The sequence below is a fragment of the Sminthopsis crassicaudata genome, chromosome 4 (assembly GCF_048593235.1).
Source record: "Sminthopsis crassicaudata isolate SCR6 chromosome 4, ASM4859323v1, whole genome shotgun sequence".
In the NCBI taxonomy this organism is placed as follows: domain Eukaryota; kingdom Metazoa; phylum Chordata; class Mammalia; order Dasyuromorphia; family Dasyuridae; genus Sminthopsis; species Sminthopsis crassicaudata.
In genome coordinates, this window is record NC_133620.1 from 445,169,910 (window position 1) to 445,186,871 (window position 16,962).

Sequence of the window (16,962 nt, forward strand, 5' to 3'; positions counted from 1 at the left end):
CCTCCCTGTCTAATATCAGAGGGCAGCAGGGTTATGCCAGGTGACAGCTGCTGAGGCTCAGGCAAGACGCAGATGTGAAACTTCGAAAAAGGAACAACAGGTAACTATATTTTTTTCCTGTTCTGTGGTTTGCAATTGTAGCACAAAAAGTTGTGAAGGGAAAGAAGAGTAAAAACTGGGAAATGTGAGATGGATATTTCCATGACCTGAGAATTTATTCTGATCCTCTAGATCAGGGGGTTAACTTAATGTTTATACTGTATCATGACCTTTGACAGATAGGTGAAACCCTTTCACAGAATAATATTTTAAATAAATAAAATAAAATACATAAGATTATAAAAGAAACCAGTTAAGCTGGTGTTTCAAAACTATCAATGCTAAAGACTCCACTAAGACTTTGGAGAACTTCTATATTGGTTGGCTGGTTTTTTGTTGCCTTTTATTCTCAAAGAGGATCAAAATGACATCACTATGTTAAGAATCAAGTTAGTGTATCAAACTGTGGCTGATCAGATCAATTCAAGCTCAGAATGCTCTACTACAGGTCGGGTAGTCCGTAGGAGAATTCGGAGTGGATTGTCTAATTTTGCTTATCTCATGTTTCTTCTAAACTCATTCAAAATATTAAAATTTTCCTTCCAGAAATTCTAGGGTAAGAAATCCTGCTCTAGATTTAATTGCCATCAGTTTCAGAGCTACTCTAAAGCTAAAATTCTAGCTCATTTAAAATCAATTATGTATAGGCTCTTTAGCAGAAATTTTTGTTATATAAAATACCACATTTGTATTATGATATTCATGTCAGCATAATATTCTTAGCTTACATGACTTCTCATATTAGCTGAAGTTCAAGTTGGTTCATTCGAGTAAAACGGAAAAAAAGATTAGAAAGCAGTCTAGAGTCAGAGGAAGAGAATTTCTTTCTGCCCCCTTTCCTTCTCATAGACATTCAAACTATTCACATGGCCCCTGCAGTGAAAGCAGACCCAGGAAAAGAGAAGCTTTCTGTTCTTTCCAGTTTTTGATTTCTAAGGAAGAGAAATGGGTTCACTTTCTGGAAAATGTGTTTGGACAGTGATCAGGGAACAAGTCCTTATTTGTAAAAGAAAGATACAAGAGGGTGTCACTTATAACTGATTTCATCCCAAGACCTTTGTGATTAGAGGAATCAGGGGAAATTCTGATCTGTTGGAGCTCAATGCTGGCCACACACTAAAGCCACTCCTTGTGGACCAGCTCACCCTTTGGAGCCCATGAAGTACAATAACTAGTTTGTATTTAATTCTTGTTACTCCTTCCCATACCAGAACTTTCACTGCCCATTAAAGGGACAGGAAGCTGGGATTCCATTTTTGGTATGAAAAAATGTCCTTTTCTTTGAGGAAAAGAGAGAACTCGCTGAGTTTTCAAACGAGATTATTTCACAGGAAATAATAAACAATGAAAGAAAACTTACAGAATTTGAAAACTATAAAAAGAAATTTGTCCTCCTTTATTTTAAGGGTAAAAACTCTAGCCTATGATTCCTTCTAGCCTATGTACCTCTTTATGATTCTAGTCTATGATTTCCCTATGCCTTTCTCCTTTTATTTTCTTAGTAAGAGTATCTTCTGATTCATTTGCTTTTTTCTTCATTTCTAACTTCTGTGTAGTCTAATAACTTTTGGTTTATCTGATAAGCTATCTAGCTCTCTCCTTAACTTGTTTTTGACTTTTTTCTATGTCCACTGTTGGCTTATGGAGACATTACTGGGAATCTCATTATTATTGTGATGTTCATTCTGACAAAGTGAAGGATTCTAGCAAACTCATTGATGAATGTTGCTTTGTAACCAGGCCTCATGAATGATTTGCAGTGTTGGTATTAAAAGTAATCTTTTGACTTGTAGAAAACATTTTGTTATCTGGCATTTTACTTGGTGTAATCACAACCTTTCTGTCCTATTTGTCCAAACTGTTTTCTAGGAGACCATATCTGTATTAGGGAATAGGACAGCTGCTAAGATGGAGACACTCCAGGTTGACATGGAAACACATTATGCTGAGGTGGTTATAGATGTGGGAAGCATCATTTTTGGGGAGGAGGACAGGAAGAACATGACCAACAGTCATTTGAAAAGGACACAGAATTCTAAAATCATCCAAGCCGTATGTGCACTGTTAAATTCAGGAGGGGGAATCGTCAAAGCCGAGATTGTTAATAGAAGCTATAATTACCGATGTGATGGATTTGGTCAAGATTTGGAAACATCCTTTCAGAAGCTTCTGCCTTTGGCTTCACAGGAGTTCCTTGACTATTTGCAACAAGACCACAATCTTTTCATTTTTGTGAAACCCTGGATCATGAAGGCTGCTGGACCCCAACTACGAATCTGTAGTTTATCGTCAAATATATTCCAAAGAGATGTAACTTGCGCTGTCAACTTGACTGCGAGTAGGGCATTAGAACTTCTAAAGGAGAAACAATCAAAAATCCAAAGAGGAAGAGAAAATTTTCCAATGTGCCATCCCAAGAAAGTTCTTGTGAGCAAAATTCAGGAAGAAGAAGACATAAAATTGTTTGCCTCAGAATTTTTTAAAAAAGATCAACTTTTGTACAAAGAAAAACTCAACTTTACTGAGTCAACTCATGTTGAATTGAAAAGGTTCACAACCAAAAAGATTGTACCCAGAATCAAAGAGATGCTGCCTCGTTATGTTTCTGCATTTGCAAATACCAAAGGAGGATACTTAATTATTGGGGTAGATGATAAGACCAATGAAGTATTTGGATGCAAAAGAGACAAGGTGAACCCTATCATATTAGAAAAGGAGATAGAATACTGCATACAAAAACTGCCCATATTCCATTTTTGCTCTCTGAAACCAAAGATTAATTTCACAACTAAAATCATCGATGTGTATGATAACAATAATCTATATGGTTATGTCTGTGTGGTCAAAGTAGAGCCCCTCTGCTGTGTTGTTTTTAAAGAAGCCCCGAATTCCTGGATCGTGAGAAATAACTTTGTTGAAAGACTTAAAACTGAGGAATGGGTATCCAGGTTAATGGATATTGATCCAGGTAAAAGGAGAGGGGGAAACAAGTCCTTGTCAAGTCCCTACCAGAAGAAACCTGCTTCCTAGTATTCTATGACTAGGGTTAGAGTTCTGTTTCTAACCCCCTGTTTTAGATCTATAGGCCCATATTCAGATTTTGAATCTTCCTAGACCAATAGAAGTAATAATAATTTCTCATGTAATTAATAATTAATAACACCGGGAGAGCTAAGATAGGTTCTAGCATTTTTCTTCCTTTCGTTTTATCTTTGGTGGTACCAGTTTAAAATAGGGTCTCATTATCACTGGCCTGGGTTATTGAGGGGCAAATCAATCAACATCCATTTCCTCATCTCTAAACTATAGGTTAGATTAGATAGTTTCTGAGGTCCCTTCCAACTCTAAAGTTTTGATCCTTTGATCTTTTGATTCTATTGCATAGCCTCCTATCAGACCTTCCTTTCTCAAGTAAATCCATTTCTCTAACCTATTCTCTCTAACCTATTCTTCAATACTTCTTTCAGATCATTTTTCATTATGCATCCATTCTTCTCTTTAAAACCTTTCTGTCAATTCAGCAGGACTTTGTACTTCTCAGTCATTATAATGATTTTTATATGATATTACATTAAATATTCATGCTATGTGTCATATGTCCTTCCCTCCAACTATTTTGAATGCTCCAAGTAGGCTTAGGTATTGTCTTATTTTTATCTCTCCAAGTGACTACCAAGGTCTCTGTTTATAGAAGTCATTTATCATAAAGTTGTTTGATGAATAAATGAATAGATCTCATTAGCAATAAAATTGGGGACAGGTGGCAATTTTCTTCTAAAACTACCTTTTTTACAAATTGATTCCCCTCTCTTTTAAAAAAATTTTCACACTTAATATTATTTTATTGTCCCCTCTCTTAAAATAAAAATATTTTATTAATATTATTTCTCTCCTTACAAAATATTTTAGATAAATTCCATAAAATCTAATCTGATTTACTTCTTGTGAGGAAAAAAATACAATTTCAACCCAAAGGACATTTTAACATATGTTTTTTGCATTAATGCTTTTAAAGAAATGCTTTAGTGTTCAAATGACTCAAATTTTTCATCCCTGTGGATACTTCCAAAAATTGCCTCTCCTGTTGACTAATGCTTGCAATTCCACAGTTATAGAACCAAACTATGGCCTAAGTCTTTTTCTCCCATTCAATTCAGCTCCAGAAATATTGAATGCCTATTCTTTATTCTGGCTGCTAGGTGGCACAAGGGATAGAGTGCCAGACACAGACTAGGCGGGAGACTCTGGACAAGTCATCTAACTCTTTTTGCTTCAATTTCCTTATCTCTCCAACAAGCTGGTGAAAGAAACGACAAACCATTCCAGAATATTTGCCAAGACAAGCCCAAATGGATCATAATGAATTGGACTGACTGAACAGCAAGCCTTTGTTCCTTTTAAGTATCCTGAAGTGCTATAAATTTGCAATCCCTGCCCTCAAAAAACTGATTTTGTTATGAAGGGCAGAGAGGAAGGGGAAATAAGAAAATGAAAAGACTAATCATAGAAGAGACATGAGTTCAACCACTCCATTTTACAGATAAGGAAACTGAGATTGTGAATTACTCAAGGTTAGACTGGTGGTTGTTGTTCAGTTGTTGTGTCCAACTCATAATTGACCCCGTTTTATGTTTTTTCTTGGCAAAGAAACTGCAATGGTTTGACATTTCCTTCCTCAGCTCATTTGACTGAAGCAAACAGGGTAAAGTCACTTGCTTAGGGTCACACAACTGGTATGTGGGGTTGGATTTGAACTTAGGGCTTCCTAATAGCAATCTTGAATAATCCACTTTATCAAACTGGGATTTAAACCCCAGGCCTCTGACTTCCAGGGTTAATGGCAGAGTTACTTAAGGTACTGAAAGCCTTCCTGTGTATCTTCCTGCAATTCTGATTATAGGCAGATCTTTTTGCTACCCATGTTTTGTGCTCTGTTTTAACCAGAATCTTCTTTTTTGATCATGTATATTCTTAGTGAATTTTAGGAGTAGGTGCTTTAGCCTCTTAAACTTTTCCCACTCATGATCCCTTTTACCTAAGAAATTTTTACATGACCCCAGGTATATATATATATTTTTTTTATTTTTATAAATAGATATACAAATCAAACATTTATTGATTATAAATCATAATTTTACGATCCTCACATTCAGTTATAAGATCCCATTTGGTCAGTTTCAGAAGCTGAACCATTGCAGTTACTCAGTAGAGCATTAATTCTGAAAATAAACTTACAAAATGAGTAACTGTTTACATCATGAGAGTGATTGTACAACAAAACATTGTTGAAGTTGTCACTGCTTTCAGGTGCAAGTCTTCTTATTCTAGACATGGTCAGGGAACTTAAAGTCTGTTTTATAGCTACAACATTTAACTATTGTTTGTTGGATTTGAGGATTTATAGTCCTCCTTTCTCCCATCATCACCCCAAAAAAGCAATACTAACTAAAACTAATTCTATTTAAATTCAAATAAACTATACTTAGAATTATTATTATTTTTTCAAATTTTGCAAGAACTCTTGAAATAAAGATACCAAAACCAGAGTTGCTTGAAGGTATACCAAATAGTGGTTCAGTGATAAATATGTATTCATTCAGCTAATATTTGCTAAGCCCTTGATATCAGCAATGTCTGGAATTAAGAAGCTGGGTAGAGCGAGTCAAGGACATATAAACCATAATCTCTGCCTTGGAGGAGCAGAGAAGATAAAACCTGTATAAGGAGATATAAAATAAAAATTAAAATATAATTACAGAAGAAAAAGAACAAAGTATTCCAAGATATTAGGGAAAGATAGTATAGAAAAAATAAACAGCTACTTATGTGGTATGTTTTCAGAGGCTGTGGCAAATATATCCTCCCCCTAAAATATCATTTCCTTCTGTTTATTGATGCTGTAAATTTGACCATTAGAGAACCAAACTTTGGTCTAAATTTTTTTCTCCCATTTAGGCCAGCTTAATAAATAAGCAGTGCCTACTCTTTTGTTAAGTAAAATACCCTTAGGTTATGTGAGAGTTACAAACTTGAGTAAAATCAATTCCTTAAGGACTTGATCATCTTAGAGAGGATAGAGAAATAAATAAGACTCCACTAAAGTCATAATCTAAAGTAGTATGTGATAAGTATTGCTAGGGAAGTTAGAGTAATGTGCAAACAGACCAGGGAGGGATTAATATATTAATCCTCATTAGTCTGTTACAGTTTATTGTGACTGATCTTAGAAAACTCAATTCTCAGAGATGGAAGGAACCTCAAATGCTATCTGGTCCAATCGTACCTGAATTGGAATCTCTTCCACAGTATAGTCAATAGTTGGTCATCCTTACAGAGTGCCAGCAATGGAGAGCTCACTATCTCCCAGGGAAGTCCATTCTAGTCTTGGACTGTTCTAACTGTTAGCAAGTCTCTCCCTCCACAGAACCAAAATCTGCTTTCCAAAATCTACTGCTAGACCTGCCTTCAGAAACCAAGCAAAACCAAGCTAAGATCTCTTGGGTGTGACAAGCGTATAATTGACAAGTACAAAGCAAGTAGAAGAGGCAAAAGCAGAATCTGAACTCAGCTCCTTTGAGTCTGCATCTCCAATTATTTTTTTTTTTCTGTGCCACATTTCTACAACCCTGTAAGTCCCAAACTGCTGGGAGAGGGAGAAGGGAAAGGGAGAGGATGGCTGATACACTATCAAAGGAACTCAGAATATAACAAGGATAGGTTTTCCAGTAGCAAAAGGAAGAATAAATGAGGGTTCAGTTCTGAAATAACTCTGCCTTTATTTGTCAAGTTTATCCCACTTTGGCTCAGGACAATAACCAGTCAGCGACTGATCCACTGGGCAGATCAACATGTTCAGAACAAGCTTGGCTACATAAGGGGACACTGCAGCAAAGTTTGCTTTCAGGTATCCACGTTTGGTTTCATTTACGGGGAGGGAGGTATCTGGTATCTACCTTTGATCATAAAGGTGAGAGTTTATTCTAACTTTTCCTTTTCAAGAAAAGCAAACTCAAGATTTAACATTTATGGCAGAGATTAGAACACAGGGGCACCTCCCATGTAGCCTGACATTTGCTCTGATAAGAGAAGACAACATCATTAGCTTTATCTCTAAGAATAATGCCATGAGCAGCATTTTCTCTATGTATCCAAAACAATCCTGTAGTTTTGTGGCTAAAAATAATTTCTTTTCAGACGTTCCTCTTTAGTACCCAGGAGCAAAGCATACCTGCCCACATGTGCTGCAACCTGATCTCATCTGCTTCCTCAAGTTTTAGCAGTCCTCTCAATCTGGAGCTTTAGAGGTGACTGTCCAGCTGAGTTAGCAAATTCAAAGTACTCCTCAGTTTAGCACTGAATGGAAACTTGGATACAACCAAATTGCCTCTGCAAGCATCCTTGCCTGATTTCAGGTTTTTTTTTGTCTCAAAGATCTGCAAACTGATGAAAATTATTCTTTAAAAAGTTCAGCAGTTTGCCTTACCCCCTCTTTTAAAAAAAAAAAAAGAAAGAAAGAAAGCTCAAGGACTTACTCCTACTGTAGTGTTTCACTCATATGGCTTCCCGGCTTCTGGAAGGGAGACATCTGTGAAGATTCCTAACTTGGGCCTGCAGTTGCACTGCAGTGCAAGAAATCCAGGTTTAGCATCACAACTTAGGAAACCCCGAGGCAGGTCAACAACTCTAACAGCTCCTCGACCTTCAAATAGTTTCCCTCTCAGGTTAGTCCTGATAACTAGGCTTCAGATACTCCCTCATTGACTTTTTTGGGTTTTTTTCAATGACTTTTAAATTCCTCTCCTCCTGCTATTAGTTACTTTCCACATGCTTTCAGAAATCCCTTTCACACCAGTAATTTCAGAAGGCTCTACATGTTCAGGTAATTTATAAGAAATAGACATATTTCTCATATTAATGAGCAAATAATTTACCTTCTTCAAAACATGTAGAGTCTGAGGATTCTCACAGTATAGGAAGCGATCTTAACTGCTTTGCTTTACTAAGAGATCACCTTGCTGATTGCCAGATCTTTCTTATTCATATAACTCCCAATATGATCTGCCATCACTGTGAGGGATTGGGCTTCCCTAATGCTAATAAGGATTTTCCAGCCTCTGGTAGAACTCTCTCTCCCTGCTCTGTGCGGCTGATTCATAGCTTCTCCAGAGATCTTGGCTTCTTTACAGTGCCAAAGATGTGGATTATTCCCCATCAACAAAGAATACCTATATAAACATTATTCTAGACCACACAATTTTGGGATAAGAGAAAAACAATATTATTAGCTTCATCTCTAAGAATGATGCCAGGAGCAGCATTTTCTCTATGTTCCCAAAATAAGGCTGTAGTTTTGTGGCTAAAAATAATTCCATTTCAGTGATACTGTAAAATGTAAATGAATTGGTTACATTCTAAAGGGAGAATAAGCAGAATTGCTATTATTCTGACAATTGTTTTATTCTTCATGCTTCAATCTGTAAAGTATTGAATTTAAGAGAGAGTGAATGACCTTGTAACTTTAAAAAAGAAGAAAAAATTAAAAATGCATTTCTCTCTTTCTGGTACAGCATAATACTTTGTAACCTATTTCAATTCTTTGAATTTACAGTGACCTCACAGCAGATAGGATTCAAACCAGAATCTCTCTGCAAGGAGCTATTCTCAGAGTATAAGGGATTAGAGAAGTTAATGAAGAAGATGACCTGCCAGTTTTCTCTGGGGATCCTGATATTTTCAAGGAGCTGGGCTATTGACATCGGCTTACGAAAGGATGATAGAGTCCTGTGTGATGCTCTCCTCATCGCTGTTAACAGTCCTCCAATACTTTATACCATAGTCAGGGGACCTGACAAGATGGATGGGCTTGAATATTCCAGACATACTGCTCTCCAACTAAAGCAGAAACTTGTCAATGTAGGGAATTACACTGGAAAAGTGTGCATCATTCCCCAGCTCTTGCATCTGCCTGACTTTCTATGTGGGATCATGCAAGTACCATACCCCCAATCCTATGTTCTTGCTACAGAATATGAATTGGAAGATTTACTGCAATCACTTGTAATAGTCTTGCTCTGTTTTACCTCTCTTTTAAGCGACCAGCTTGGATGTCAATTTTTGAAACTGCTTGTAGACGAACAATCTAAGCTGCTTTCACAAAGCCTTCAGGAAACCAGGGAGTTATTTATCCTTTGCTTACCAGGAACCCGAAAAACTGCCATGGTCATCAACATCCTGGAAGAGATTAGGAGCGTTTTTCATTGTGAAGCAAAAGAAATTCTCTACCTTTGTGAAAACGACCCCCTAAGAGAATTTGTAAGGTAGGAGTTTCCTGAATAATTTAAAACTGTAACCAGATAAATAAAATCAGAGTTAAGCCAGTCTTCACAGTCAGGCTTTACAATTGTTAACCAAATACTGCTTAGTAAATTCAATTTTCACTTTTATTCTGGGTATTGACAGAGCTTCTGGTTAAATTGAGAAGCCCAAACTAAGATATTACATCTTTAAATAGTCAACTGATGGAGATAGGTGCATAGTTAAATATTCCTCAGGTTCTTGCTCTCTTCATTGTCATTAAAATCAGCACACACAATCTGACTGCTTTCAGAAATGGTTCATTAAGATACTGATTTATTTTTTCAGAATGGAAAGCAGAAATTCTTAACCTTGTTCCTGTTCCAGATCCTGTTGGGAATCTGGTGAAATCAGAATCATGTTTATGCAGGCTTAATATAAAATATATAGGATTATAAAGAAAACCAAGTCTATTGAAATATAATATTAAAAGATTTTTGAAGTATAAATTTATGGACTCCAGATTAAAAACCCCTGAATTTAAGAAAATTTCCAGGAAATAGCATATCATATGCTAACCAATAATAATTAATGGTGATGTGTACTGTTATTGCTATTGTTATATTAAAGATTAGAGAGATGTGGGACTAGACCAAATAAAATTTCACAGAAACGAGGAATTTTGGCACTAGAAAGGACTTTACCTATCACCTTTTCCAGACACCATTTTTCACTTAAAGAACCTGAAATTTAATTTGATTCAGAGAACATTTTGATTTTCAGTTTTTTTCAGGTCTGATTCAATTGTTTTGGAAATTATAGAGATTATGTTTTTATTTGAACTGCTTCAAGAGCATGGTAAATGTAAAAACAGAGGTAGGTTTAGATAATGAACTTCTGATTATTAACCTTGAATAAGGTAGAAGACAAAGAGACATATACTGGCCAAAGATTTTTGATTCCATGGCATGTGGAGCTTATCCAATACAGAGTCCACAAGAAAGGTTTCCTACAGAGGGTAAAGTTCTCCAGATGTTTCTTCCTCTTTAAGAATGACATTGTTCAGGGAAGCTAGATAGCACAGTGGATAGATCAGAGGCCCAGAAGTTAGGAGGACCTAAGTTCAAATCCAGCCTCAGACACTTAATACTTCCTAGCTATGTGACCATGGGCAAGTCACTTAACCCCAATTGCCTCAGCCAAAAAAAAAAAAAAAACCCCAACAAAAAAACATTGTTCTGATTATATAAAGTCCCTGGAAACTACTGGAGTAGAAGACTTCTATGAGAGTCAGACTAATTAGCTTATCCATACCAGAAAAATCAAATGTGTGAAAAATGCCCATTATTAAGATTTATACATGCAAATTATTGAGTTAGTTAATCATATATCTATATAGAAAACGCATCCAGATGTATAGAACTGAGTAGGAGGAAAAATAGAGTTAGAATCCCCGTGGGAAATTGAACAGGGCTTTAACAATCTAAATATGCTCCTTAGCTTTTTTTTTTTTCCACCAATGTTCAAATAGTGATGCCACAGGGTTGTAACTCCATCTCCACAGTCTCCAAAGGATCAAAGCTGTGGATAACTTGAAGTGCTGTGTGGTACATGTGGGTTTTCCAAAGATGATTTATCTACAGTAAATGGTTTAAAGGACACCATTCAACTATTGTATGATTGGAAAAGGAAGTCCATTCATCATGGAGCAATAGTGAGGGATAAGACATAAATGATCTCAATGCTCCTGTTGGGTACCTATGAAATATAATGCGATGTAAAGAAATGCCTACAGGACATTGGCTAGCTCCATGAAGAATCTTTGAGAGGACATAAACATGAATTGCATAGGGTGAGAAAGCATGAGAGAGAAATGTCTCCATTGATAAGATTATATGCCTTATGGAGATATGAAGTGCCTAATGACCATTTCAATTCAACAAAAATTTAGTGCCAATTATAAATGACATAATATTAGGCACTAGGGACATCCAAAAAAGGAAAGTGAATAGAGTTCACCTTCAGGAAGTTCCCCTCAAGGGGAATAAGTCAACCATGGAAATAACTTTGATATAAGTTGCAATATGGGAAGTTCCTATGAGAAATCCAAAAAGATTAATATGAAAACATTTGAGAAAAGAGAAATCACTTATAAAATGGTTGAGAGAAGGGAAGGTTTCATGGAAGAGGTGGCATCTAAGCCAGGTTTGGAAGGAAGGGGAGAATTTCATTAGGCTAAGATGTGGAAGTAGACTACTGGGGATACTATATGCAAAGAGACAGAAATGTTAAAGGGAAGGACAAGATTCAGGAAAAGTAAGTATTCCAACTTTGCTAAAATATGGAGTACAAAAGAGGAATTCTAGGTGATAAAGCTAGAAAATAAGGTTAATGAGAGATGACAGAAAGTCTTGACTGACAATCCAAGTGTCTCATTTCTTTATTTGATAAAAACCTGGAAAGGTCTCCAGTATGTTGGATATAATTATGGGGAATATGGATAAAAATAATTGCATAGAATGAGAGGGTGTGAATGAACTAGAAGGTGTCCTGATGAAAGGAATAGACACAACCCAATCATTGGATATTATATATTCTTTGAGACATTTTTAAAAAGCAGCAGGAACTTCCAAAAGCTCCCTAGTCATTTTTGATGGGCCTTTTGCAGATTGCCTTGGCAGTGAAGTGAAAGGTGAATTAGAAGGGAGAAGACTAAAAGAAAGGAGATCAATTAGATCTATTACAGTTATACAGGTGAAAAAGAAACAAGTGTCTGCTCTACTGTGGCTGTGGTAAAAATGGAAAAGAGGAAACACATATCAGAGATATTGTAGAGATAGAATCAATAGGATTTGTCAGCTAATCAGATTTGAGGGATAAGGGATAGAGAAATATAATCTTTTATTATCTCTAATTACTATAATAACATAATATATTATATATTTTATAATATAACATATACTAGCAATATCATATATAAGAAATAACAATTGTTATAATAATTATAATCTCTAAATATTATCTCTAACACACACACCTCAGTTTTAAGTCTAGCTACAGAAAAGGGAAGTTATGAGATGGATGCACTTTGATTAGGGAAGAAAAATAAATCAATTTCAGACATACTAAGTTTTGGGTGACTAAAGGATATCCAGATAACCATGTATGGCACACAATTGAAAAGTTATTTCAAGAAAAAGGCCAAAGATGGAGATCTAGACTTGAGTGTAATTTGCACACACAACTGATCATCAAAGTCATGGGAGTAGATAAGGTCATCAAAGAAGAGATTATAAAGACAGATAAGAAGAGGGGGCCATATCTCAGATTAGAACATAAAATACTTAATGAGAATCAGAATATGAGAAATTTTAAAAGGTCACTGTATTAACAAGTAATAGGTTATTTGGTGACCTCAAAGAAGGCTATTTTAGTAATAGGGATAAAAACTAAATGACAAGGGACTGAGGACTGAGTAGATGATAAGAAAGCAGGGTTAGTGAGTATGGAATGTTTTTCCTAGAATTTTGTCACTGAAGGGAGAAAAATAAGATATAGTTTAAATGAACTATCAGAAAAAGAAATAGGATATAGCTTAAAAGAGTATCCCATTCAAGGGAAAGGTTTTGTGTTATATTTTAGGATAGGGGAAACTTGTACATATTTGCAAGCCAAAATGAAAAGAACCAATAGGGAGATTAAAGACATGTTGAGAACAAGGTTTTAAAGATAATATGAGGGTACTGAAAAAAAAAAAAAACAACAACATTGATTTGGTTTGCAATTTTGAGTTTGATTTAGACAAAGATTCAGTAAATTAATGCAATTTCCTCATAGTTTTTGATTCATAGCTTAATTCAAATCTTGTAAAACATCCAAAGAAGCTTTTCCTGGTCCTCTATAAGGCCTGTGCCTTTCTTCTGAGATATCTCCAAGTTATTCTATAAATGTTTTGTTTAGACATAATTGTTTGATTGCTATCACCCTGATGAGATTGTGACCTCCTTGAGGGCAGGGACCATTTTTTTTTCTCCCTTTCATTATGTTCCCAGATCTTAGCACAGTGTCTGGCACATAGTAGGCACATTACAAATACTTGTTGGCTTGACCGGATCCAAACCAAAGTCAAAGTAAAGCAAAAATTCCAGGAAATAGAAGTATAAATCAGAGAATCTATATAAAATAGAGAAGTTCCTGGGGTTCAAGGAAGAAAAAAGCACTAGATGCATGAGTTAGGAAATGTTACAAATTTTTTTTTTAAGTTATATAGAATAATTGAAGCTCTGCAGATAGGCATACTACTGCTGATGTCCAAAGACTTCACTATCCAATGTAATGGTACTGATTACAATCTTCATGATTTCCTTATCAAAAAAGCTTTTTTATTTATTTATCAAAAATTTAAAGAGTTTTTTTAAGTTAAAATTTGCTATATGACACAAACTGGCTATGTGACCCTGGGCAGGTTCATTTGTCCTCTACCTTTTAACACTGTAAGTTGCTGATCTATTTTAGCAGAGTGATTTCCTGACCAAGGGTTCCCAATCTCAACAAAATTACAACGTTGGAACTCTGAAAAGTTGTTTTATAGAAAAGCTTGATTGGAGCACATCTCTTCTGCACAAAAAAAAATTATCTATGTAAAAAATTGAGTAATTACTATTCCTAATTTATAAAGAAGACAAGACGAGAAGAAATGGGCTGTAATCTATTAATGAACACATATTTATAAAGCATCTAATATGAGCCAGGCATAGTATTAGGTGCTAAGGGTTCAAAAATAAAAATAATTTTCTGAACTCAAAGAAATTACATTCTAATTATACCCTAAATTTAACAGACATAAGGGGCTTGTCAATAATTATTGTCAAAAGTAAAAATGAGTTATAACAGAAATTATAAAATTTGCTTAGATTTTCAAATTACAAGTCAAACTTGCAGATTTCATTACCTAACCTTGAATTAACTAAGAGAAGAGAGCTTATCATTTTCCCACATGGTCTATCATGAAATAGGAATGCTGGTTTAGTTTTTTAACCTATTAAGAACCTTGTGTGACTTACAATAAGAAGTAATCTCCATGAAGAAACTAAAGAACTGAGCTTTTAATTTTTGGCTCAAACAAGTAAATAATGAATAGTATTCCCTTTGTTCAAATGATTGAAACCATACTCTGTTTTATTCTCCTAGTCAGCAAAGTACCTGCCAAGCAGAGACCAGGAAAACTTTCATGAGAAGAGATTTCCCAAAGATTAAACACATAGTAATAGACGAAGCTCAGAATTTCCACAGTGAAGGTGGAGATTGGTACACAAAAGCTAAGAACATCACCCACCCAAAAAATGAGGAGGCTGGAAGGAGGAATCCTCACCAAGGAATTTTATGGCTCTTTATAGACTCTTTTCAAGCAAGTCATTTGGGAGTCAGTGGTCTTCCACTTTCATTAATGCAATATCCAAGAAAAAACCTCACTTGCGAGATCTATAATGCTTTAGAAATAGCGATGATCATGAAACAAGAAATGAAGAAGATCAAAGAAAACCAACATGGACACCTGCCTCCTGAGTCATTAGCATTATTCAGGGAAGATATGTATGAGGATGCTATCCATGATTATACTCTACCTGGAGTATGTGAAATAGAAAGAGATCTGACAGAGGATGAATTGACAAATTATGTAGCAGGCAGATGTCAGAGTCTCTTCCAAAATGGCTATTCTCCTAAAGATATTGCTATTTTGTATAGTAGGAATGAGGACCGAGAACACTACGAGCTTATTCTTCAAACAACGATGAAATCAATCAGGACCCACAGGATAGCAGAAGTTGAATTCAGCAGGGCATCTGATGTTTTGGGTAATTCTATCATTCTAGATAGTATTCAACAGTTTTCAGGATTGGAGAGAAATATAGTGTTTGGTCTTATTCCAGTCTATTATGGGTCTGAGGTTCCCCACAATCTCTTGCTTTGCTGTGCATCCAAAGCTATTAAACATCTATATCTGCTATATGAAAAGAAGGAGAATCTTTGAAAAATGTTATAAATTATACAGAAATTAAGATTTATTCAAACCTTTTGTTTAGGGAGATAGGAGATTTTATACTTCTTGCTTTACAAATGAAGAAGAAGCAACAAACTGCCAAAGTTGGCAAATCATTGATGGAGCTAGAAATTAAATTAGGTCTCTCCAATTTGTTTCTTTGTTTAGGAAATTATATCAGTTTTATACCATTTCACCCAGGATACTTCCATAGTTTAATTTAGAAATTTAGGGATCACGACTCAGATTCAAACTCTTGATTTTGCATATGAAGAAAAAAAGCCAGAGAGTTGAAATGATTTGCCCAGAATCCCAGAGTTAATTACTGATAGATCTTCAGTTAGGCTATGTTTGGAATAGAGACTCCTGGGTCAGACCACATCAGGAATATAGTGTTTAATATAGTGTTTAACTCAGGGTACTATGTTTAATCAAAAAGATTAAAATCAGGATGACAAGATAATGTCATAATGGGGTAATTAGATAGTGCAGTGGAGAGAGCACCTGCCCTTCAGACAGGATACTTTCAAATTGAGCCTCAGATACTTAACACTTACTAGCTGCATGATTCTGGGCAAGCCACTTAACCCCAATTGCCTTGCAAAAAAAGAGAGAATGTTATAACCTACATTAAGTCTATCCTAAGGCTTCCCATCACTTGTCTCCATTCTCCTTGCACCAAGTTTGCTTTGTTTATACTTTGTTATATATTTCCTGTTTATTTACCTCATTATTGTCAAAAGTAAAAATGAGTTTTTTTACAGAGAATAATTTACAGAAATTATTAAATTTGCTTAGATTTTCAAATTACAAGTCAAGCTTGCAGATTTCATTACCTAACCTTGAATTGACTAAGAGAAGAGAGCTTATCATTTTCCCCATGGAATGTAAGCTCTTTGAAAGCAGGATCTATTTAATTTTTGATCCATAGCAGGAGCTGCATAAATATTTTTTTAAATAAATGAATGAATGTGAACTAGGGATGATTAACCTGAAGAATATAAAACTTAGGAATTTGCTAGCAACAAGCAAATGTTTGAAGGATAATCACATAGAAGAGGGCTTAGTTGTGCTTTCTGTGATGCAGAAGGGAAGAACTAGAAATAATTGGTGAAACTACAGAGAAAAAATTTCATCTCAAGTAAGCTAGACAGAGCTGGGAACAAACTGGGAATGGATATATAAAACTGGGGGTATCTTGGGGCAACTAGGTGGCGCAGTGGATAGAGCACCAGCCCTGAATTCAGGAGGACCCAAGTTCAAATCTGATCTCAGACACTTAGCACTTCCTAGCTGTGTAACCCTGGGCAAGTCACTTAACCCCAGCCTCAAAAAAAAAAAAAAAACAAAACTGGGGGTATCTGCATGGAAATGATATTTAAACCTATGAGACCTGACAAGGTTATAAAGAGAAAAGGTGTGGAAGACAATAGAATAAAGATCAGGAGAAAGTCTTGGGAAATTACCCAACACAAGACTTAAATATGAATCTTGGACCAGCAAAGAAGCCCAGGAAGATCCTTCAGTTG

At 35.6% G+C, this 16,962-nt stretch overlaps 1 protein-coding gene across 3 annotated transcripts; it reads left to right on the plus strand.

The window, feature by feature from the left end:
• LOC141540020 (protein SLFN14-like) lies at nt 1-16,784 on the plus strand. 3 transcript variants are annotated; one of them, XM_074263545.1, is made up of 5 exons: nt 1-100; nt 1,969-3,067; nt 6,887-7,003; nt 8,708-9,416; nt 14,584-16,784. In XM_074263545.1, exons 2-5 carry the CDS (start codon nt 2,008-2,010, stop codon nt 15,422-15,424), a joined length of 2,727 nt encoding a protein of 908 aa, XP_074119646.1. In that variant the 5' UTR covers nt 1-100; nt 1,969-2,007; the 3' UTR covers nt 15,425-16,784. The 3 variants fall into 3 exon arrangements, with proteins under 3 accessions (XP_074119646.1, XP_074119647.1, XP_074119648.1); XM_074263546.1 differs by lacking the exon at nt 6,887-7,003 and having other exon boundaries at nt 14,584-16,400; XM_074263547.1 differs by lacking the exon at nt 1-100 and having other exon boundaries at nt 2,685-2,790; nt 14,584-16,400.
• Nucleotides 16,785-16,962: the final 178 nt, after the last annotated feature.